We start from the raw sequence: 26,005 nt of genomic DNA, 5'->3' as shown, positions 1-26,005 counted from the left end.
CCCTAATGACCTACTTTTTCTGTCGCGATTCTGAAGTGCATACTCTACTATCCCATGAGGCCACGGGAGAGGATTTATGAAAGGCAGTGAATCAACGGACGCGGGTCACATGATAATGACGTCCAGATTGTATTCATGCTACACACATTTAATACTAGAACATACTTTTTTTTTAGCGGTCATGAAGAAATTACTTATTAAAAATAAGTACCTACTAAAGACAGTATGCAAAATATGCAACCTTTCTTTCTCCTTGCCGGTGTCCTGACATGAATCCTATTCTTAGTACCATAGACCATAAAAAATTATTCCTACCCGTCAAAGTGCCTTACCAAGGGCTTACTGGTAATTACAGAGTGCACATCATATTTAATATTTATTGAAAATTATATGCATTGTTTTAAGAGTAGTTTTAGGATGGTATGTTTGTTAATAAAGCCTCAAACCACATAAATATGACTCTGGTAGCTCGGCCTAATAGGTAGCATTTTACTTTGTCGAATTGTGCTACCTACTGTTTTAATGGGAGGTAGCCAAATCTGACAAAGTAGGACAAGTCGATAGAACACCTGCTTGCAGAACTTTGGAGTCCCACAATTACACAACGATAATGAAGTTATATTGCATTTTTCTAAATCTATCCTATTCATTATATCGACGCTTTGTGTAGCCTAATAATAATAATATGTATTATTTTTTTAAGCAACAATTACCAGCAACTGCTATATTTGGAAGACCACGCACAACACTACAATGTGTCCATCACACAGGCTGAAAATTGGATTGATATAATCTTCAGGTCGTTTACTGAGGTCAGCAGTGGCATGGTGCACAGCAGAAGAGAAGATTATAACTGTAACTCAGTTCTGGATAGGCCGTGATGATCGTAATTGCTGCCCATATTTGGATTTATTTCTAGGCAGATTTGCAAATAACAAGAACTAATTGATCACACTGATTTTTGCATGTGGTTATAGTGTTTCCATCGAGAGGACTTGCAACGAGTTATGGAAATGAGCAATCAGACATCACTTTGCCAGTTAGAGTAGGTAAGTCAAATCCAGTGGTTAGTTAATTAGTTAAGTAATTGGTAATGCTAGACTGCGGTTTTTAACATTGACAACAATAACACTAAAAGGAATCGTACATTAGGTACATATATTTGCAAATCTAGATAATGAATGTCATTGGTTGTTGTTTGTACTATTGTCAGCTTTTTTTACTTGTTCACAATTAAATCGGTTTACTTGTTCATTTCTGTATTTCAGCTGTGATGGTCACAGTAAACTCAAGTAGCAGCACAGACATACTTGGGTAATCACATTTAAAGTCCCGTAAGTTTCATATGGACTCTGTTTTGATTAAGAGACCCAGTATAATGTTGGACATACAGTAATGGTTGTATTTTTGGGTGAACATGATAATAGTAATGTTTTATTTTGATAATGCTGAGGTGACCAGCCTAAGCATTACTGAATTATACTGTACTCTTAACAGGATTTCAGCAATCCTCTCCCTTCAAATCCTACACCACTAATAACTAGCACAAATGTATAGATTTAATCTTATGCACTTTCTTCATTAATGCATTTTTGCTGTTCTGAAAGCATTTTTACCACATACAATGCTAATTAGTTTACACTCAGTTTACCTATGTTTATTTTTCTTAGTTTGCTGTTGCTGATGGAATGATTGACATTAAGGGCATTTCTCATGTGACAGTGAAGGAGCTCCACTGTGTGCCAACCCACCAGCTGCGTGGCTGACCTGTTATTTAGCAATGCAACGGTCATCCAGTGCCTTCCACAGCTTACTTCCAGCATTGGCCACCAGAGGACTCCAAACCCCTGACCAAAGACCCCATTTCTCTAATAATTATAAACATACCTATTTATGTTTCTGGCTACTGTGGTCCACTGTAAGCCTTCTGTGCCTCTTTCCTGCCACCTCTGCTGCCACTGTAAGGATTGGGGTGGTGGGGCCTTGGTCATGTGACCCCCTCTTCACCAAAGCCCAGCCCGGCGTGGCTGCGCGGTTAGCTGTGGAGCACATCAACAAGGACCCCTTCCTCTCACAGGGCATTACGTTCGATTATGTCATCCTGGAGGAGGACTGTGAGACATCTCAGTCTTTTGCCCGTTTTCTTGGTTACTATAAACGGGCATCTGGGTTTATAGGTCCAGTTAACCCAGGCTACTGTGAAGCTGCCTCTCTCTTAGGAAAGAGTTGGAATAAGGCAGTGTTTTCCTGGTCTTGTATTGGAAATGAGCTGGAAGACACCCGCAGTCACCCTACGTTCGCCCGAACCATGCCCCTCCCCTCCCTTGTGCTGCTGAGCTTCATGCACCACTTTAGTTGGGCACATGTTGGCATCATTTCATCAGCTGAGGATGTCTGGGTGGAGGCGGGTTTAAGGCTGGCCAATGCCCTGCGTGGTCATGGAATGCCTGTTGGCATTGTGGCATCTGTTCGTAATGACCACACCAGCGTGCGTAATACCCTGGTCAAGGTCAAGAAAGTGCCGGAGCTTCGTTGTGAGTTTAAAACACTGCTAATGTCAGATGACATTATGTACTGATAATGTATCTGCTCTCATGTTAAACTGGAACATTTACTATTGTTTTGGACACACTAGTTCCATGTTATTCCATAATTTGTACTCCAAATGAGTTTACTTCAAAACTTTGCTTTGATACTGATACTTTCTCATTATTTACACTACTTTTCAAAAGGTAAGTCAGTCAAAAAATTTTTAATGTGTTTGAAAGAAGTCTCTTATGCTCACCAAGGCGGCATTTATTTGATCAGAAATACAGTAAAAACATTAATACTGTGAAACATTGTAGTTTTCTATTTTTACATATTTTAAAATGTAATATATTCCAGTAATGGCAAAGCTGAATTTTCAGCATCATTACTCCAGTCTTTAGTGTCACATTATCCTTCAGAAATCATTTTAATATGCTGATTTGCTGTTCAAGACACATTGAAAACATTTTTTTCAGGATACTTTGATGAATAGAAAGTTCAAAAGAACAACATTTTATACATTTGAAATAGAAATCTGTAACATTATAAATGTATATAATGTCACTTTTGATAAATTTAATGCGTCTTTGCTGAATAAAAGTATACATTTCTTAAAGGAACACTCCACCGTTTTTTGAAATAGGGCTTATTCACCTTCTTTCCTACATTTAGATAGGTGGGCAAATGCATTTTTGTCTCAGTGCATGCATTGTTTTAGTTTGACAGGGTCGGCGCTAGCTTAGCTTAGCATAATGAATGGAATCCTTTGTTGCCAGCTAGCATGTCCTGAGTAAAAGTGATATCAAAAATAAAAAACCCCCACCTAATTACTTCTTGTGGCCTGTGTATTCACAACAAGTACAAATAGTGATGCAGATTAACACTAGGCGATTTCCTAGGCAGATATTGACTTGGGACTATATTAGGGGGAAGCACAGGCGAAGCACTGCTACTTGGGGGCAGAGATATCACGCCCAAGTAGCAGTGCTTCGCCTGTGCTTCCCCCTAATATAGTTCTTAATATGTCAATATCTGCCTAGGAAATCGCCTAGTGTTAATCTGTATCGCTATTTGTACTTGTTGTGAATACGCAGGCCACAAGAAGTAATTAGGTGGGGGTTTTTTTTATATCACTTTTACTCAGGACATGCTAGCTGGCAACAAAGGACTCCATTCATTATGCTAAGCTAAGCTAGCGCCGACCCTGTCAAACTAAAACAATGCATGCACTGAGACAAAAATGCATTTTTGCCCACCTATCTAAATGTAGGAAAGAAAGTGAATAAGCCCTATTTCAAAAAACGGTGGAGTGTTCCTTTAAAAAATAAATTAAAAAAAGAATCTTACTGACCCCAAACTTTTGAATGGTAGTGTAAAGTGAGATCCAAATGTCTAAGACCACTAGTTAAAGGCTTCTATTTTTCTATATACAAATTATATTTGATTTAATCAATTACAGATTAGAATTATAAATATATATATATTTGTCAGCAGTTTTGCTGAAAAGAAGTTCACATGAAAAATTTGCTTCTGTCTTGATTAGCATTACCCTAAAAACAGTTTATCATAAAAGTCTTTGGGGGAAAAACATATATTCAGTGTAATCTCAGACAGTTGGATCCCACTGTATTTAATATAATGATATAAAATAATATACAATAAGATTTTACAAATGATTGCTTGGTTTCCACTGTGTGATTTGCTGATCTCTTCTTCTCAATGCTTTTGTTTGCAGTGGTCATCCTCGTTATGCACTCGGTGTTGATTGGTGGAGGAGCCCAGAAGATGCTATTGGAGACAGCTCATGACATGCGGATGACCGACGGCTCGTTGGTGTTTATATCTTACGATACTCTCTTTTACAGACTGCCCTACCATCACATTACCCAGCCATCCCTGCGCTACAACAGCAAGCTGCTACGAGCCTACGATGCCGTGCTCACCATCACTATTGAGTCCCCAAAGGAACAGTCTTTCTACCAAGTTTTTGAAAAGGCCCAGGAGCAAGGAGAGCTGCCCAGGCACCTTAAACCACAGCAGGTACAGAGATGCTTTACAATGGGGCGTTAAATGGTTTCAAAACTATGCTAATAGCTAATGCAAAACCGTCACATTCTACAGGTGTCCCCATTGTTTGGCACCATCTACTCCTCCATCGTGTTCATGGCTCATGCTGTGCAAAGTGTCAGGGCTTCCGGTCAATGGATGTCTGGGGGGAACATCGCCCAAAATGCCCGAAACCTGCTATTCAAAGGTGTTAGCCTACAAGCAAACTCTTCTGACTTTGGCATGCTGGACTATGTGGTGCTGGACACAGATGGCTTTTCTTGGGAGTTGAAGCCTACATATCGTATAGAGATGCAGACAGATATGGTGCGCTTTCTGGGTCGGCCGATTCATTTTCCTCATGCGGGGCCACCGAAAACTGATTCCAGCTGCTGGTTTACACGTGGGATCATCTGCCGTGGAGGTGAGTGTGTATGTACATGATACCGTGTTCACTAACACATCGAAATGCATGCATTTTATGTCATATGTAACAATCACCCTTTGTGTTGCAGGTGTGAATCTTTTCAATATAGGTTTAATCTTCCTGTCTGGTTTTCTGTTCTTCTTCTTCTCGATTGGCTGTTCTTACTGCATCAGGTAGGCCTATTCATCAACGAATTATAACCTACATTTATCATAAAGTTTGTTTTCAGAGTGTGTAGACTGCAACAGTTTCTTTACAATATTTTTAAACTTTCTCTATAGGCGTAAAATTAATACGATCCGACTGGTGCGGGGACCGAACAAAATTTTACTGACTTTAAATGACGTCACTTTCATCAACCCCTCCCTGAGCAATAAGGTCAGTAACACACACATGTGCACACAAACAAACAAACATTCACATGCTCTGATAATTAATACTTTAACCCCCCAAAAAAACAGAAGCTGAGCTTGGATGACAGCAAGGCCAGTGACACGAGAATGAGCAATTCAGAGCGAAGCCTCAAGTCTCCGTTCTCTAGCCAATCGCCAGCCACCCATGAAAATTCAAATATCGTCATTTATGAGGTAAAAGAACAACTCAATAAGTTATCCAAAATGGCTGATTTTCCTTCTTACTTTAAAATGAGTTCAAGATAGAGTGTTGATTTAACATTCTCATCCGAAATATCCCTCCCCAGTCCACATACCATTTATGAAAACAAAGCTGCAAATACGAGTCCACATCATTAGAAAGTGTCACGGTTACGATCGATGTTGTAACCATTAACCGTGACCGCCCACATGTACATATCAATGTGATTTCAGTATTCAGCAGCTTGAACAACCTTGTTGAACAACAGTGTGAACTACACTACCATTTAAAAGTTTAGGGTCAGTAAAATTATAAAAAAAAAAAAATTAATACTTTTTTTCAGCAAGGATGCATTAAATTGTTTAAAAGTGACAGTAAAGGCATTTACATTGTTACAAAAGATTGATGATACTAATAAAGAAATGCTTCTTGTGCACCAGCATATTAGAATGATTTCTGAAGGATCATGTGACACCGAAAACTGGAGAAAATTCAGCTTTGCCATCATAGGAATAAATTACATTTTAGAATATATAAAAATAGAAGAAAAAAAACTTAACGACCCCAACGTTTTGAACAGTATTATGCATGGAGATTAGTCAATCACAAAAGAGGTCATAGAAATCTTAAAAATCAAAACAGCATTTTTTTCTAAGGGCCATATGAGTGGTTAAAAATGGTCATGTAAAACTAGATTATGACTTCATGTTTAAGTAGGCTTTGTGGAATACTTGTAAGTCTTCTTTAATGTATACTACTTTGAACATTTACAATGTTTCTCATCCGGCAGGGTGATTGGGCATGGCTGAAACGGCTTCCGTATGGAAACTTCCGGAGCATCACTCCTAAAACCTGCGATGTTTTTGAACTGGTTGGTTTTGCCACTGATTTTACATAGTCAAACTTTAGGTGTAGTACTCCTTCTGTTGGTAGAACCACATTCTGTGTTCTCTGTTATTGATTATAACAAATAATCATACAATTGTTCTTTATACTCCAGATGAACGATTTGAGGCACGAGAATATTAACACCTTTCTAGGCTTCTTCCACGACTGCGGAGTCTTTGCCATAGTAACAGAGTACTGTTCGCGTGGCAGCTTGGAAGATCTGTTGGTCAACGACGATGTCAAACTGGACTGGATGTTCAAGTCCTCTCTCATTCTGGACCTCATCAAGGTAGAATGTGATTAGTTGAATTTTTTAATTAAGAATGCCTTGCAAAATATATCAACATTGAAATAAAGCAAGCACACATTTATAATGTGTTCTGAATTTATACCTAAATCGTGTCACAAGAATTATAATATTAATATTATAGTATATATATATATATATATATATATATATATATATATATATATATATATATATATATATATATATATATCTTTTTGTCTATTGAAATTTCTTGGAAAGATATTTTTGCAGTGTTTCGTCAGCAGAACAATCCAGAAACACTCTATGTCTATAGAATGTCTATCCCTCACAGCCTCCCTTTCATTCCCGTTAGAAATCAAAAATGGCACTGCTGTGAATAAGGTCTATAACATAGTCTGACAGGAGAGGAAAGTTTGTTTTTCTGAGATGAGAGACTTTTTATTTCGTAACAAGTTACGAAAATAACATTAGAATAATGACACTGACATATGACCTGACAACATCTCATCTGACCGCAGATACTGAATCAGGACAATGCATTTTTAAATTGTTAAACTGAGGATGACAGAAGAGTCAACAGCTTTCATGCACGTCTTTCAAAATAAAAGTCTTGATTCAGAAAAAAAATGTTGTTTCTTTGACTGGAAACTCCACAACGCACTTTTAGCTCACGCCCCACCAGTTGAGATACACTGCTCTAGTGTGTATATTTTTGGGTTACGCTTTATTTTAAGGTGTCATTGTTACAGTGTAATTATGTATTTAAGTACTGAGTAATATTAAGCAACTACATGTAGCCTACTTACTATAGGGTTAGGGTAGGATTTGGTTGAGGGTAAGTTGCATGAAATTATGCATCATATGTAACATGTAACAAGGACACTGTAAAAAAAAGTGTTACCCATTTTTGTTACATAAATTAATTTGCAGTTACATAACATGCATGTTTGTGTGTGTGTGTTTATGACTGGCATGCAGGGTATGAAATACCTACACCATAGGGACATTTGTCATGGAAGGCTTAAATCCAGGAACTGTGTGGTCGATGGGCGTTTTGTGCTCAAAATCACAGACTATGGCTACAATGAGGTGTTGGAATCTCAAAAGTTTCCTTATGTTGAACCGCCAGCTGAAGGTAAGGAGTCTTTTCTTATTATTTCTATGCATTTCCATATTCTTTTTCTTCTACATAGCATGTTAATGTATTTTTTTTAACACCAATAGACCTGCTGTGGACCTCCCCTGAGATACTGAGAGGGTCCCACCCTGGTTTGTATGGCACTCACCATGGTGATGTGTACAGTTTCGCAATCATCATGCAAGAGGTGGTTATGCGAGGGCCTCCGTTCTGTATGCTGGAGCAGTCTTGTGATGGTAAAGTCATGTGACACCACAATGTTTTTTTATTTTTTTCAAACTTTTTGATGACACAGACACACAATTATGATGATCCCCTTTCAAGGGCCCCCTTCCTTAAATATAAAAGTAATACTGTACCTGTACTGTAACTATTATTTGACTATATTGCTATATTGTTGTGTGAAGTTATTATAGTTATTTTACAATGTGTAAGTCTTTAATATATCTGGATCATGCAGAAATCATCCAGAAGGTCCGGAAGCCTCCTCCAATGTGCCGGCCCATCGTGTCTGCCGACCACGCGCCGATGGAGTGCATTCAGCTCATGAAGAATTGCTGGAACGAACAGCCAGAGAAAAGACCCACATTTGAAGAAATCTTTGACCAGGTGAACATCAGCAATACTGCCAGACCATCACTGTAAAGTCACATGATATTATTCCTGTTCTCTCATAGAAATCAACAGTTCTGTAAAAAATTAATCCAGAAATTCATTGTATAAAAAATGCTTTGACAGTACTTCTGTTATGGCCTGTATATTTTACAACTAATCATATATTTAATTTAGTGAAATAATTACCAAAATGACCTACTTACCAGAATCTCTTTTTTTTTTTTTGTTTACCTTAAAAAATTACTGATAACCACCATAGTTTTACAGGTAGTAAAATAGTATCAGAGTTCATCATAAGTGGTCTGTCCATAAAAATACTCATACAACATCAAGGTAACACACAACACTAAAAGAAGGCCATAAACATTAACTAAACAACATGAAATATAACACAAATCACCCTCTAATTTACACGATTCATAACAAAAATGAGAAGAAACATCTTTTCTTAAATACAATGTAATCAATGTAATGTCGCGTAGGAACTTCTGGGAATGTCCTTTTGTTTTTCACTGAAAAATTACATGGTAATTCATAGTTTTTAAATTAGACAGTATTTTACAGTAAAATTACATATGATGCAATGTTCAACATATTTTATATGGTAAGTTAACTTCCAGTAACAGTTTTTTACTGTAGCATTTTTCTGTAAAATTACAAATATTTTTACAGAGCAATTATTAAAGGTTATAAGATTAAAAACAGAGATTACTGACATAGGTTCCTGAATAGCTACAATGCAATGGAGACAAATAGCAGAATGCTTTGGTAAGCTGTTGGGATCACTTTAGAGCTCAGTATTCTTATATTCTCTGCCTTTCTCTGTATCCCTCTTATCTCTCTACAGTTCAAGAATGTTAATAAAGGGAAAAAGACCAACATCATAGACTCCATGTTGCGAATGTTGGAGCAGTATTCCTCCAACCTGGAGGAGTTGATCAGGGAAAGAACAGAGGAGCTGGAAATAGAGAAACAAAAGACTGAGAAACTCCTCACACAAATGTTGCCCCCGTAAGCGACCCATACACAGTCACAGTAATGACTTTACCATCACACTAAGGAATAATTAGGGAACCACTTTCATTCCCTTATTTGAGTAAACTTGTGCAGTTTTAAAGTGTCTTTTGTTCTCGTTACCTAATTCTCTGTAGGTCAGTGGCAGAGGCTCTGAAGCTGGGCACTACAGTTGAACCCGAGCATTTCGACAGTGTCAGTCTCTATTTCAGTGATATTGTTGGCTTCACCACAATCTCAGCCAACAGTGAGCCTATTGAGGTGGTTGACCTCCTCAATGACCTTTACACAACATTTGACGCTGTAATCGGCAATCATGATGTCTATAAGGTAACTTGCATTTATGAAATAGCTTTTTTTATTGTTTAATCACTGTATGAGCAAATGTGTTTGCTTCCACAGAGATTTCCTTTGTTTTGTTGTAACCATGTAACATTGTTGTCATGAATATCATAATCTTTCAATTTACTATGTCTCTGTCTCCATTGCGTGCAGGTGGAGACCATCGGTGATGCTTACATGGTGGCATCAGGTGTGCCCGTGCCCAATGGAAACCGACATGCAGCCGAGATTGCAAACATGGCCCTGGACATCCTGAGTGCTGTTGGTACCTTCAAAATGAGGCATATGCCTGATGTACCGGTCCGCATCCGAATAGGACTTCACTCAGGTCAGGCGGATCCATGCCATTTGGTTTAAGATGAAATGTAAAAAAATGTTGAACATTTCATTTACGTTATGTATGCTTTCTTATTAGGTCCCTGTGTGGCTGGTGTAGTGGGTTTGACCATGCCGCGGTACTGTCTGTTCGGGGACACGGTTACCACTGCTTCTAGAATGGAGTCTACTGGATTGCGTAAGCATGTGACACTTAGACTGTTTCTAATTTCTAAGTACGCAAAGATCGGACTTGCGTTCTCGCGGAGACCAGTCTTGCCAGGCTAGCTTAAAAGGACGAGCTCGGAAGGACACAAGGACACAGAGCGCATCTTTGTGAGAAATGAGATGCGCTGTGATCTTGTTGCTCATCTGACTGTTCAGCAGTGGGACAGCACCATCCAATGCAAAATGAATAAAACATAACATCACAGATGTCATAACCTATTAAAATATGTACTTACATAATTGTTATTGTTTGACATCTTTTTTAATTTACATTAGTATTTGTGTAAATGAGTAGCCTGGCTAACGTCAGACCTCGTCTCATTGAGACGTGGTCTGGGAACCACATGTTCATTTTCTCGTATTTGAGGCGTGGTTTATGAATGCCCAGAGCCGTTTATTGGGCGCAACGAATGTCTATCAAATGTGCCTGTACATAGCTCATAGCCAATCGTTTCAATTATACCAGATGACGTATGTAGAGCGACAGAAATTCGACAAGGAATAAGACGAAATAAACTTGCGTTCTAAACTACTTAGAACACTATCTAAGGCTGCATCGAAAGGCAACTTCGCGTCTGCTGCCATGTTGGATCCATATATATAAACAAACTGCTTCGGTGTGTCACATAGACGTCGTCATCGTCTTGCTGCTCCCTCCCCGTTCTGTGATTGGTTCCCTTTTTGAGGGGAAAATCTAGTCCATGGTGTCCAGGCTGCCTAGCAGCGTGAATAAAATCACGCTGCGGTCAAGGCAGCATGGGGAAACCCAGGCTAGTAAATGAGTATGTTAATGTTACGCTTTGTCAACTTTAAGATTCTTTTAAATATGTCAATTAAAAAGTACTACAGGCTTTCTCTATAATGATGCCAGATAAAACGACAAATGTTTACTTTCACGAGCCATCACGTATTTGCAAGCTTTCAGCGGGAAACTCTTAAGTGAGAACCATGAGAACAAGCTTACCGGCTTCCGTACGTCGTCCACCCTCAGTGACTTCTGGGATTTAATTGTTCGATTCTCTTAAGTCTGCACTCATTGCATCCTCGATATCAAGAACACATCTGGGTACTTTCATGCATTCTCTGTTCTTGTATTCTTGAGTATTGGAATTGAAATTTGACGCTTGATGATGATGTAGTACAAGAACACAAATACGCAAGAGATATTATCTTACACTTATAGGGTTAGTTCCCCCAAAAATGACATTTCTGTCATTAATTACTCACCCTCATGTCGTTTCAAACCCTTAAGACCTTCGTTCATCTTCGGAACACAAATTAAGATATTTTTGATGAAATCCGAGAGCTTTCTGAAATTACATTAGGCAGCAACGTCATTGCAACTTTCAAGGCCCAGAAAGGTAGTAAAGACATCGTTAAAATAGTCCATGTGACTACAGTGGTTCAAGCTTAATGTTATGAAGCGACATCAGAACAGTTGGGGTGGGGGAAAAAATCGATTCTTAGATGCATCGCGATGCGAATGTGGACGATTCTGAATTGATTCACAAATGTCAAAAATCGATTTTCTAAATGTTTTTTTTTCTCTAATAACGTAATATTGACGGAACGCAAAATACCTATTTTATATTTTTTGTATGAGAGCTGCTTTCTGTATTGTTTAGTTTTCACATCAATATGCTGTAAACCCAGGGCTCCAGACTAACTTTTCCACTGGTTGCACTGGTGCTACCAAATTCCTCAGTTGGTCGCACCAGCATATGATTTGGTCGCACCTTTTTTTTTTTTTTTGCTACATGCCATGGGATTAATCAATGCATGCTGATGAATAGTGGTCTTAATCTGCATACCCTAGTTTTGCACTGATGTAATAAGACTGACAGTGACACAAGACCTCATGTTAGCAAAAAATTCATCTTTTAACTCTAAAAAAACTAATAAAAAACATTTATGTTCTTTAATGTTTGATTATAATTTTACTGTATTCACATAGGGATAGGAATTGATAAGATTTGATCAATAATAATGCCACTGACGATTCTGATTATTGATCCGATTCTTTAACGATTCTCTTATCGATTCTTGATAGCACTGTGTGGGAAAATGTAAGTTAGTCAAATGCTTTTCAAAAAAACAATTGGTTTTATTTATTTCAAAGCTTAAGCTTGAGTAAGCAAACTGTACTTTTTATGTAATTTATGTAATAAATAGAACCTTATTGTAAAGTGTTACTGATTAGTACACCGATTCAGACGTCTCCTGAGTTCACTGTTGGAAAGATCAGTTGTTTTAACCATTCATTAAAATGAATCGGTTCAAAGGAGTCATTAGTTCGCGAATTGGACGTGTCATGCGCGTTGTGTGATTATCCCAGAAGTTAGGACATGGACATCCAAGATTTGTGTCAACACAGAAAACATTTCATCACTGGATAGTTTTTTTCGTTTAATTAAAGTTTTTTTTTTTTTTTTTTTTATGTCAGCTGAATGTCCGGAACGCTTTTCAGAGAAGATAGGCAACTTATTTAGCACAATTCACACCCAGCGGTAATTCAGGAAAAAAAAATCTCCGAAAGCTCCACGGAAACTCTTCCGACCTTTTACCACCGTGTCGATTTATATTGATTAATATGCGCGCGGGAGAGAGAGAGCAAGACAGCGCCTAGTTTGGAGACGGTGTTGTTTACACTCTCGCCTGACTCCGAAGAGAGAGCGAGAGAGCGCGACCGGGGCTCTCTCTCTCTGCTCGTTCTTTCAGTTAAACATGCGCAGCAGTTCATCTACATTACTCACCGTCACCGAATAAGACTTTGGCGGGCGCTAAAACAAGTTCAATGCAGGAAAATTCATGCGTAATTTTAACTGAGTAGTACATGACCATGCACTCGCACAAATGCGACCACATCAAATTTTAACTCGCACATTCTCAAAAAATGGTCGCAGTCTGGAACCCTGTGTAAACCGATCTGTTATACGTATGTTATACGTAGGTTTACTGTACTGCCCTCCAGTCACAGTGTGTATCAGTACAATGCCAGTCACAAAAAGCTACATTTTGACTGATCTTCATTCACTTTTTTTGTATATGCTGTTTTTGATTGTGGTATACACAGTGCCGGCCCGTGGGGTTGTGGGGCCCTAGGCAAGATCATGAAAATTGGCCCCACTGGAGTAAAAAACTCTCATAACAATTTTATGAAGGAAGAGAAAGCACATGATATGACAATTTCAATATTTAAGTTTGTAAATGTGTATTAAGTGTAGCATTCAAAAATGAAAAAAATATTTACATGAAACTCAAATAAATGAAGTAAAATGTGTGAATTGTACATAAATTATAATATATATATATATATATATATATATATATATATATATATATATATATATATATAATAAAATTAGGCTATAGATTGCTCAATATATAAGTTTATAAAAGTGTAACATTCAACGTACATATGAAAAAACACTAAGAAACTAAGAGATTTTTAGCATAGCCCTAGCCTAGTACATAAAAGACAGAAAGCACACATAAAAAAATAAAGCATATAAAATAAAGCATAAATTAAAGGTATTTTTGTAAATGCAGTAGTAATTATGCATAATGACTAGAAATGCAGTAGGCTACTACATTTTAACTTTTTACTGATGATCACAATAATAAAAATGTTTTGTATTATTTAGAAATGTTTAAATATTAATTTGGAAAGAGTGAGAAACCTGTTTTTAGCGGTAAGGGAGAATGGATGGGGTGGGTTAGGACTGCATGATAATAATGGAACTGATAATCACAATTATTTTGCTCAAAATTATAATAGTGATTATTAATTACCATTATTCTCAGTTGAGAAATTGCAGAAAAAGAGACAGTTAATATAAATTAATTGCATAAATAGCCTATCAAAAGGGGTAAAACGGCCATTTTGAGGTCTGAGATGGTCCACCTTAATTTAAAAAAACTACGATAACTTCATCAGAGGATTAAAATCTATACAAAATGCATGGGTAGATAATTCTTAACACGCTGAATGTGGCCGAATTTTTCCATGTCTGTCTGTCTGTCTGCGATCATGGGCATTGTTACATTTATTAGTAAAACTAATAATACAGCAATAAATAACGCACTATTTATAGAAGTCAGAAGAACACACCTTTACTTTGAGCTTGTCTTTATTCCTCAACCATTCTCCTCTTCCTTTTTTCAGCTCCAGAAAGATGGCGTTTGGATGCCATTTCTACCACAGTTTAACATATTATTATTTCAATTAACTAAAAATAGCATTGCTGTATGACTACGACTCTGACGAGACTTCGTGACGTTATGACAGACAAGGCAATCCAAATATGTGAAGTCGATATTACCATAGAGATTATAATATTTGGTATTTTATTTTTGACAGCACATTTTCTGTCATGCAAAATGCCTCATATAGGCCTAAGAAATTAAGCATTACTAAAGGGTAAGAGCACCACAAAAAAAAAAAAAAAAGTCTCTTGTTTCTAAAACGTGAGCATTTTGGAGAGAAGTGTGGTGGAATCCGTGTGTGTGGATACTGTGATAATTACGGTACTCGAGGTCTCCCACTATATCTCGGGCGGTATTATGCAAATTAGCATGTGACGAGCTACTGTGTATATTTCTTATGTTTTCGTATTTTATTCGTTCTATTGTTATGTATTTATTATCTTTTTCGGAAATTTGTCATGTCTGAACTATACAGAGCTATCCTTTTTATGTATGTTGTAGGTCTGGGTAATTTATTAGATACTCACCGTCTCTGTGAACTGTATCATGATTAGTCAGGTCCATGCAATGCGTCGGGCCTCCCTGACTGCGGAAGTCGAGATGCACGCATCTAAGTGAATTTTAAATATTATGCTTAATTAACGATTTATTAAGTATAGTTATTGTTAGATACAGGGCCCCCTCTGGCAAGGCGGGGCCCTAGGCGACCGCCTATGTCGCCTAATGGACGGGCCGGCTCTGGGTATACAGCAAAAATCTCAAGTCATAACTCTTATTATTTAGTTGTGTATAAGAGCGGCTTTGTATGTTACTAATTATTCAGAATAGTCCACAAGCATTATTTTTGAATGAGAGCTGCTGGTACATAATTCTGTATTTTTTAACGAAAGCTGATTTTGATTTTGCTTCAGCAAAATGTTTTTGGGTTTTTTTGTCTGAAGGATTATATTGTTAGAAGTCTATTATTAAATACTAGAGATTCAGAATATGCTGAAGTTTGTATTCATTTACTACAAGTATACTGCTAGTACAGGCACACATTTATTTTCCTGTTGGTTCTTTGCAATGTGGACATATGCTGGCAAATGTAACCTTACAGTTGACTTGCCAAATCACTTCCATTTGTTTTATTAATAAAATTAATATAAAAAAGTATTGGAAGTAAATTCTTTATGGGTCATCATAAATACTTTGCTTTAAAAGTACCAAGTGGTCACACAAAAAAAAGGTGCATCGATAATCGTTTTAGCATTGCATCGCAGCCCTCTGAATCGTAATCGAATCGAATCGCAAGGTGCCTAAAGATTCCCACCCCTACAGAACAGCGGCTCATTATTGGCTGGCTCCTTCGTCTGCATCACACATATGTGTCGTGGCGCTCACGTGAAAAGCGTCGGCCAATAGTGAGGCGGTATTCTGACGTAGAACCCGGAAGCGCTGCACTGTGTTTACTACGTGATCACCGTAGCAGACTGAAATGTTGGAGAAGAGATTGTTGAATAAAGTCATTATTTTTGTTTGTTTTTTTCCGTACAAAAAGTATTTTTGTCGCTTCATAAAGTTAAGGTTGAACCACTGTAGTCACATGGACTATTTTAACGATGTCTTTACTACCTTTCTGGGCCTTGAAAGTTGCAATGACGTTGCTGCCAACGGCTGGTTCAGAAACCTCACGGATTTCATAAAAATCTTCATTTGTGTTCTGAAGATAAACTTAGGTCTTACAGGTTTGGAACGACATGAGGGTGAGTAATTAATGACATAATTTTCATTTTTGAGTGATTTAACCTTTCAAAAACAGCCTTAGTTTCACCATGGACAATTCTGTTTCTGTATTTCAAAGATCAATCATGTATGTCTCATTAAATTAAAGTGATTAAAATGATTAACATCTCTATAATCAGTGAAATTCAGTGACTGTCTTCAATTGTATAATTTGCTTTGACTGGCAAGGAAATTGTTCTTAAAGTGCTAATTACATAAAAAAAGACACTTAAAGTTTGTGTGTTTGCAGCGTACAGAATCCATGTCCATTCCAGTACAGTGAAGATCCTGATGGAGATGAAATTGGGGTACAAAGTAGAGCTGAGAGCCAGAACAGAACTCAAGGTGAGTTCATCTGTAGGACAAACCAAAACATTTCATATACTTTGTCTCACAATTACTTGTTTATACACTACTTCAAAAGTTTGTGGTCAGTTTTTAAAAAAAAAAATTAATATCTTTATTTAGCAAGGACACGTTAAATTGACCAATTGACAGTAAAGACATTTACAATGTTACAAAATATTTTTATTTTAAATAAATGCTGTTCTTTTGAATTTTCTATTTATCAAAGAGGCCTGAAAATGTTTTCTCGCAGCAGCACAACAAGTTTTCAACATTGATTAGAAATGTTTCTTGAGGATCAAATCACCATATTAGAATGAATATCTGAAGACTCTTGTGACACTGAAGACTGGAGTAATGATGCTGAAAATTCAGCTTTGCCATCACAGGAATAAATTACATTTTAAAATATATTGAAATAGAAAATAGCTATTTTAAATTGTAATAATATTTCACAGTATTACTGTTTTTACTGTGCTTTTAATCAAATAACTGCAGCCTTAGTGAGCATAAGAGACTTCTTTCAAGAACATTTAAAAAATCTTACTAACCCCAAACTTTTGAATGGTAGTGTATGTTATGGTGCTTTATATACTACAATGGTTCGGTGATGGTAAAACCATGTAAATATGTAGTTGTTGTAAATCAGGCATGAATTAAATGATGCATTTTTCCCTAATTGGCAGCTGTATGTTATAATGTGCCAGTAACTAAAAGTGATATTAAGGTTTGTCTCCAAATGCGGTAAATTCTCTTACCTTTCTTTTACTAGTGCAATCCAACAAGTAAAAATAATTCTTGAGTGATCCAGTTGATGGGTTTAAAGATTGACAGGTCATCTAAATGGATTGGATTTGCTCTGTTCTCCACAGGGCAAGGGCATAGAAGAAACCTACTGGCTCACCGGGAGGGACAACTTCACCAAACCGCTCCCTGTGCCGCCCGTACTCAAGTCAGGGTAAGCGGAGGCCTTTCCGTGGCCTGTGTCCTGCAGTCTGTGTGTGTGTGTCTTCTGTTTATTTTCTCCAATGTATTTTTCAGGCAAATGGCTCATGGCTTGCAGATGGAGGAGATAGCCGCATACAAGAAGCGGAAAGCAGAAGCACAGCTTGCAAAGAAGAAAAACTGAGGTAATGTTATGCATGGAGAATGTATAACATTACTCAATGTGGCACCGGGAGTTGAGGGAGGTGGGGAGGACGAAAGGACAGGGGGTAAAGAGTCACTGCGGGAAGCTACTGCCAATTTTTCCCATTTTGGTTGGGTTCATTCTCCAATCATACACAAGACTCAGTTCTTCTACTTTCAAGTAATGTTTCTCAGATGATACTACATTATCCTACTGCTTTATCTTTCCGCTATTTCAATTTTTTTCTGTTCATTTCTACAATTGTCAGTTTATACATTTGTACATGGAGTTTTTTAATGTAAAGTTTACTTTTAATGTAGTAGATTTTTACTAAAGTAACCCTTAAATCAAAGAAATTGTCTGTGTGTGTGATTTGGTGATGTCATCATTTCTGGTAACTTTGTACACCCTCATAGACATTTTTGGTCTTAAAGATTTGTGACTTGCCTAAGATAGTGGTTATTAAAGCTCTCTCCTTCCAGATTGGATGGCACTCTTCAGATATGGATAGCCGGCTTTTCAAAATGGATCGTCGGCTATGTTTGGCATGCTGTTATGTTTCTGTTTGTGTGTTCTGTCATGCTCTGAATGTCTTGTGTGTTTCATGTAACATGTTTTAACATAGACCAAAACAAAGTATATATATATTCACAAGTTACAGTGTTTACAGTGCTTTTCCAAGTGATAAATTGAAAGTTTTTTTTGTTGTTGCATTATTGTTAATTTGTTAACTAATGTAGATAATCAAAGTTCCCCAGTTTCAGACTGCATTTTTGAGACTGTCTTTGGTAAACTGCAGTTTTAAGGAGAAAATACTCAGCAATGGTGTTGACTTATGACTTTGCACATGGTTTGTCTTAAAGCATTAAAAACACTACATAGACATATAAACCACTGTAAGAACTTGATTTTCACCACAGGGGGACTTTAATGTTGACACATTAAACCACTTTATATATTTATATATATATATATATATATTTTTTTTTTTTATATAACAGATATATAACAGTTAAATGAAGTTGATATTAATGTATTCTTAAATATACTTTTCTCTTTCTGCTGTTTTTGTGGAACAAAAGTTTTTGACGGACAGTCAAAAACATGTGTGATGTCATTTGGTGATGTTTTAGATACACTAAGGTGTGATCTTTCTTTGTTTTTCTATGTTACAGAAATGAATCCAAAGATTTTAAGGTGCTGCTTAAGAAGGCGGTGAAGAAGATCTCCACTGTGCGTCAGGTGGCTCAGCTCACCCTATCCGATGAGGGCAATGTCTTGATCCACCATCACTGATGACCTTTTACCTTTGCCTTTTTGAACCCACACCTGTACGCAGAATGAAATGGAATGTGAAGAAATGGAAAACAAGTTAAAAGAGCACCAAAACATTCTTTGCTTGTTTTCAGTCTGGTTTTCGTTTAAAAACACCTAATGAAGCAAGCTTGAGTGTACAGTTTACTGAACAGGGACTTCTCTTAGTTATGGTAGAAAGTCAGACTTTTTGGTAAAACCAGTGCCCTAAGTGGGCCGGTGCGCACTATATTTTTATTATACTATACTATATTTTAATCTGTAGTGTACCCTCACGTTTTCTTGCTTACCGGCACTTCTCCCAAGTTGCCATTACTGTGACCGCAATTCCAACCGTTAGGAGTACCTGCACTTTTTTTCTCTCACTAGAACATTAGAACATTTGCTTTGAAGAAGCTTTCAACATATCGAACCATATTGAACCTATATGGCTGTTCACCGTCCTATAAGATAAACCTTTCATTTGGAGTCTTGGTTGTTCACCTCACTTAACATGTAGCTGTAGGATACATTTTTGTCCCATTTCTCTATTCTCTACATGAACAACCTTTATGAAATGAACCAAAGTCTCACAAGAAGCTAAATTTACCCTGTGGGAATCCACCGCTCAGCGAAAGAATGGCGTCATGTCCGGCTCAAAGACTTAACACATAACAAATCAATTCCCACCATTCACTCTCGGATTATCCCTCTTAGAAAACATGCCTGTGACTGAAGAAAATAGTAAATATAGTATTGAGAGAAACTAGAAAATCCCACATAATTGTGCTACCAGTATTAATATGGTGCATATGGGCCTGTGATGATTTGAATATTATAATTTTAGATAGTACAAGTGTTCATGTGTTCCAGGGAATAACTAAAGTGGCAATTTAAATGATATGATTTTTTGTTTTTTGTTTTTGGAAGTGTTTTCTACATAGATGGTTAGTTAGCATAATTTATAATAACAGGAAAACCAGGTGAGACAGAATATCAAAATATGTATTACAATGCATGAATCCATATTGTGGTTTTAGAAGCAGGATTAGTGTATGTATACCGCTAAAAAGTTTTGTGTTGGTTAGATTTTTTTAATAAATAAAAAATAGTAATATTAAGAAATATTATTACAATTTAAATAACTGTTTTCGGTTTTAAATATAAGTCTTCAGCGTCACATGATCCTTCAGAAATCATTCTAATATGCTGATTTGCTGCTCAAGGAACACTTATTAATATCAATGTTGAAACCAGTTGTGATGCTTAATATTTTTTAGGACATATTTTATTTTCACTTTTCTTTGATGAATACAATGTTAAAAAACTGCATTTATTTGAAATGGAATAGTAGACATATTAAAAAAACAACAACAAAAAAAACCCTTTTGTATGGTAGTGTATACATGTGTAGACAAATACTACTATTTCATTAAAAAAATTATTGAAATAAATTCCACATGTACTGTAAAAATAAAAATAATATCTGAAAATATCAGGTGTAATTTGTTTAAAAATTAGCTATAGTTTAATACTGAATGTGCTAATGTGCGTGTACTGTATTATAATGTCTTGAAATACTTTGCAGTCACACTGTAGTCAAAGAAATACAGTATAACAGTGCCCTCTTGTTATGATTTCAGTAAACGCAGCAGATGGCGACCTACATTATCATGCCCTATGTGGATTATCCAGTACATAAGACTGCAGAGCCACTAGGTCACCCCTAACCAGATTACCTTTTTTCAAAACCTGTTCAAAAACTCACAGCAAGATTACCCAATACTTTATAGATAGTGATTCTTAATAATTATTAACTGTATCTTCTTATTCTCTCAGTGTAATTGTCATATGTCTTTGGAAGGTCTCTTTAATGATATTGGACCTGTGACTATAATTGTCTACGTCCTCTAGTGTCTTAAGGACTGTTGCAAGGTGCATGTGGATATGGTTCATTGAACAAGCATGAAAAACATTGTTCAAACCCTTTTCAATAAAGATATATAAAGCTTATCTGGATTTCATCAAATTAGCTTGCCTAAAAAACAATTCATAACTTTTCTTATAAACATGTTTACTCCTGGTCATTGTAAAAAAGATGTTTCTTTTTTGCTGAGTCTATAAAATAATAATTGTAATTGATAGCAATTTTTAAAGGCTAGTAGAAAGTCAGAATATGAATTCTCCAAACAATATCATTTATACTAAACAATCTTAATGATTAGGTATTGATTTTTTGTTATGAAACTTTACTGTTATTAATCTCTCTGCCTCTGACTGACAGTTTTGATGTTTGATATCCAAGATGATGTTACGAGTATATTTCCCACACAAATGTGAAGCAATTTAAATTTACAAGAACATTCTCTCAACACACACTTACAAAACACCTTTAATTGCCAGTAGGTAGAGTAACACGAGTGGCTTGCAAGTTAGTACATTACAAATACGGACTTCTTGTGTAGAAAATACCAATCCCCGGCAAAATGCAATAATAATGGGATCAAATGATGTATTCATTGGTGTTTGGCAAACACGTAACAAAGGTAATTACACAATCGGCTGCAGTAAGTAGAAAACTAGCAAGTGATACGCAACGCTTTACGAAAGGGATAAACAACACCGACGACAAGGAACCATGCAAACGTCTGTGATTGGACGGATGACCCTTCAGCCAAACGCTACAGCCAATGAACGCTCGATATCCTATGACGCAAACAGCTTTGCATCAAATCATTGGACAAAACTCTATCAATCATCAGACGTCACTATGCCAGTTCAATGAAACTCCGAGTGAAGGCATTGGTCAGTCACATTGACGTATAACCGAAAAGGTCCAGCGTGATTGGTCGTAGCAGCTTTCAATCACACGTTTCGCTCAATCGGGCGCCGCCTCCCACCCACAAGCGAATGACGCACGAGTCATGTGTTGTTTGTGCTGTGCTCCGTAGTGTACACACAGGGCGCGAGGAGCAGATTGGTAGCCCGCTAGGAGGATCTACCGATAATAGATCGGGTAAATGTGGTCATGTTGCAGTTGCTGGCATTGAGTTCTAGGAGCATTGACTGGGATATCTGCTTTTCATGTGGCGGCCAAGAGAAGCTCAACACTGAAAAGACTTCAGCGCGCCGCTTGAGACACGGTTCCCCCCAAACAAACATGGGGTCTCGGTCTATAAGTATGAGGTAAAGTGACCTTTAATCTCCTATCTGATGGCAAATTTCGCTAACTACCAAGAAGGCAAAGCCGCTATGTTGATGCTGGAAACGCAACAGCGGGCTATCGGGACTAACGGTAACGTTAAACCTGCAACGGCGAACGGCGACATCTCTGTCGGGGAACCTCCTTCCGTACTGGACGTCGGCGGCGCTGCTTTTCATCAACCGAGTGATCAACATCAACAGCACCTGGAATCACCGGCGAGGAAAGGATCCACGTCCTCGTTTAACCGGGCGTACGAGGACTCTGCTGCGAGCAACACACACGCTACCTCAGCTTCTCCAGCTGTGAACACCAGCTCTGCTGTGTCTGACGAAATTAGGAAGTGCGGTTATCTGAGGAAGCAGAAACACGGCCATAAGAGGTTCTTCGTCTTGCGGGGGTCGAGTCAACTGGGGCCGAGCAGACTGGAATACTATGACAGCGAGAAGAAATTCCGAAACACCCTGCGCTCGAGCGCCGCTGGCGCCGCCTCAGCTGGCGCCTCTCCCCCCAAAAGAGTGATCTATCTCTACCAGTGTTTCACTGTGAATAAAAGGGCAGATTCAAAGAATAAACATCTCATTGCTCTGTATACTAAGGATGAATACTTTGCGATTGTTGCTGAGAATGAGCAGGAGCAGGAGGAGTGGTATCAGGCGCTCAGCGAGCTTATGAGTGAGGGGAAGAGGGGCCACCTGGACGCGGAAGAGATTGACGATGGATACGGTACTGTGACCCCAGGGACTGACTTTAAGGAAGTGTGGCAAGTGAATGTTAAACCAAAGGGCTTGGGCCAGACGAAGAATCTAACTGGCGTGTATAGGCTCTGTCTCTCTGCCAAGAGCATCCACCTGGTGAAGCTGAACTCTGAGACGCCTTGCGTGAACTTGCAGCTGATGAATATCAGACGCTGTGGCCATTCGGAGAGCTTCTTTTTTATTGAGGTTGGCCGCTCTTCTTCTATAGGACCGGGGGAGGTTTGGATGCAGGTGGATGATTCTGTGGTGGCTCAAAACATGCATGAGACCATTTTAGAGACCATGAAGGCGCTGAAGGCATTTACTGAGTTCAGGCCCAGAAGCAAAAGCCAGTCTTCTGGCACCAACCCGATGGGCTTTATCACCACGCGGCGACATTTGGGCAATCTGCCGCCCAGCCAGACAGGGCTCCAGCGGAGGTCTCGGACAGAGTCTGTGGTGGGCACTCCATCTAGCAGGAAGAGCAGTGGAGCGAACGGATACCGATTCCGCACCTCCAGCGAGGGAGAGAGCACAATGAACCGTCCCTTTCGCTCTGTGACCGGTAGCCTTATTCATCTCAACACAGCCCGTGCTAACCTGAGCCGGCAGGAAAGTAGCAGTGGGGCCGGGGGCCGCTACATACGTGCCCCTCCGGGATCCTCTTATCATGCCCGTTCAGCCTCGCTGCCAGTGTCACACTTCCCTTCAACCACCAGTCCGATCAGCATGTCTAGCAGCAGCGGCCATGGCTCTGTATCAGACACCATCACTCGCCCCTCCAGCGCATCCATTTGTGGATCCCCAAGCGATGGAGGTTTCAACTCATCTGACGAGTATGGCTCCAGCCCTGGAGACTTCCGCTACTTCAGAGTACGCAGCAACACCCCCGACTCCCTGGGAAATACACCACCCATCCGTGAGGAGCACTGCCTCAACGACTACATGGCTATGGGCTGGAATCGTGACGTGTTCGGAACGAGCGCGGCTGAGGCGACCCGAGATGAGAGTGCTGATGAAGATTCACGCCCGGGGTCTTTAAGGAGGCGGACGGCCTCCTTCTCCAGGCAGGTTGGGGGTGCTAGTACTGCTGGAGTAGCTGTTTATCAAAAGATGACCCAGACCACCTTCTCGCTGGACGAGGCTGTGGCTGAGAGTAGCTCTTGGAGCGGCAGTGCCCAGACTGTCTCTACCTCCTCCTCCCTCTGCTCTGACTACAGCTCCAGTTCTGAACACAGCCAGGACCGGCCCCCTAGCCTACGGCCTGCTGACGCTCCTAAGGATGATGGGTACATGCCCATGATGGCAGGTGTGCTGCCCTCCACTAGTGATGCAGACTACATGCCTATGCAACCAAATATCTTCCTCTCTGCCTCTCCACAAATCCAAAGGTCTGCTTTAAATGTTCCTCAGCACACAGACTCTCAAGGCTATATGATGATGCTCCCAGGTAGGAGTGGGGCTGCCGACTCCCCCCTCCCCTCCAGCCCTGACATTAGCAGACGAGCAGAGGCACAGAGAGCCTCTGACTGCCCCAAGAATGCAGAATACATGGATATGTCTCAGAGCAGCTCCACAGCTAATGCTCAAAAGGTTTCCACAGATAATTATTATGCCTTGACCACTCCCGGTGTCCCCAAGTCCTACAGTCCATATTTCTCTCTCCCTCGCTCATACAAAGCGCCATCCAGAGACCAGGTTGAGCATGATGATTATGTCCCTATGAGTTCCCCAGCGAAATCAGTCTACATCTCCCCCACAGCCACCCCAGATCGCAGTAGCAGGTGCCCACCTTCTGAGTCCTCTCAGCATAACAGCTTCACGGACCGCCGTGCCGTTCGGCCGAACCGTCTGCCCCTAGGAAGGCGAAGTCACGGCTCTCTGAGAGCGTGTGAAGCAGCAGTGCGGCCTTCCAGCCCTGGAGAATACATGAATATTGAATTTGGGGATCGGCCCACATATACTGCCTGCCCGTTGTCTGCTGAAGGTTCTCCATCAACCCTCAGTATCAACCGGGAGCAGCGTAAGTCCCCTCTGCCGCAGGACTACATGACTGTCGAGGTGGCTGGACTTCCACCTAAGAGTCGCTCCCCTCGGCCCTCTCTGGTTGCCCCCTGGAATCCTCCTTCATATATCCGGCCCTCCTCATCCTCCCACTGCAGCGGGCTCATGGTGGGTAAGCCTGACGACTACACAGAAATGTCCTTTGGGCCTGAGGACGAGTCGAAGAGCCCTACAGCCATGCTTGAGCACCTGTGTGTTCTGGAGCAACAGTTTTTCCCCTTCAGCCCCCCGACTGAGCCCAAAGTTGTCCGTGCTGATCCCCAGGGCAGGCGGAGACACAGTTCCGAGACCTTTGTCACGTCTTCGGGAGCGTCAGGTGGAAGTGGCTCGGACACCAATGGCACCGTACCTAGCAATGTTGGGGCTCAGCAGGTGGGCCGCAACAAGGGACAAAATTTTGACTGCGTTTGGATTGATAGCGTGACATCCAGTAGTGATGTAATGCTGGGAACCACATCAGATAGAGCAAATGCCCCCTCTGTGAGGTCTGCAAGGACTATAACTGTGGAACACCAGAATGGCCTGAACTACATCGCCCTAGACCTGAGAGATGATCTCCGGCCTGGGAACGCTCATGATGCGCTTCCCTTGCCATCCTCCAGCGCTCCTCCCCCAGAGAACGGTGCCTATGCCAGCATAGATTTAATGAATTCTGAGGAGTTTACTGCAGTGTCTAAAGGTTAGCAATCTTTAATTTGACTCTAATTGTTTTTCTTGATACAGTCATGTCTCTTAAAATCATGTCTCATTCCTTTATGAACAGACTTTCCATCCATACTGCATTACGATCTATAAAAAATATTTTTTAGTGAATTAAAAGGGTTAGTTTACCCAAAAATTTGATATGCTTTATTCATT

The 26,005-nt window shown here is 39.4% G+C and overlaps 2 protein-coding genes across 2 annotated transcripts in view; both read left to right on the top strand.

Annotated features, from left to right (window-relative positions):
• Nucleotides 1–1,780: 1,780 nt before the first annotated feature.
• Nucleotides 1,781–19,147, top strand: gc2 (guanylyl cyclase 2; the record flags this gene model as incomplete). The annotated part of the gene is made up of 18 exons (XM_081350189.1): nucleotides 1,781–2,534; nucleotides 4,265–4,569; nucleotides 4,651–4,999; nucleotides 5,091–5,175; nucleotides 5,284–5,380; nucleotides 5,464–5,589; nucleotides 6,387–6,467; nucleotides 6,597–6,773; nucleotides 7,734–7,890; nucleotides 7,980–8,129; nucleotides 8,354–8,502; nucleotides 9,356–9,519; nucleotides 9,660–9,852; nucleotides 10,018–10,192; nucleotides 10,280–10,378; nucleotides 16,628–16,722; nucleotides 17,595–17,680; nucleotides 19,027–19,147. The coding sequence occupies 18 exons, from the start codon at nucleotides 1,781–1,783 to the stop codon at nucleotides 19,145–19,147; spliced, it is 3,363 nt and encodes a 1,120-aa protein (XP_081206315.1).
• A 2,921-nt stretch (nucleotides 19,148–22,068) lies between these two features.
• Nucleotides 22,069–26,005, top strand: part of irs4b (insulin receptor substrate 4b) — a 28,008-nt gene continuing 24,071 nt past the window's right edge. The window contains exon 1 of the mRNA XM_081351649.1: nucleotides 22,069–25,826. Coding sequence (XP_081207775.1) covers nucleotides 22,358–25,826 — 3,469 coding nt within the window. The 5' untranslated portion in view covers nucleotides 22,069–22,357. The remainder of the gene's footprint in view (nucleotides 25,827–26,005) is intronic.

Source organism: Scardinius erythrophthalmus (genome assembly GCF_964197995.2).
Source record: "Scardinius erythrophthalmus genome assembly, chromosome: 2".
Lineage (NCBI taxonomy): Eukaryota > Metazoa > Chordata > Actinopteri > Cypriniformes > Leuciscidae > Scardinius > Scardinius erythrophthalmus.
Note: the sequence above shows the minus strand (reverse complement) of the source record. Positions and strands in the feature narration are given on the sequence as shown.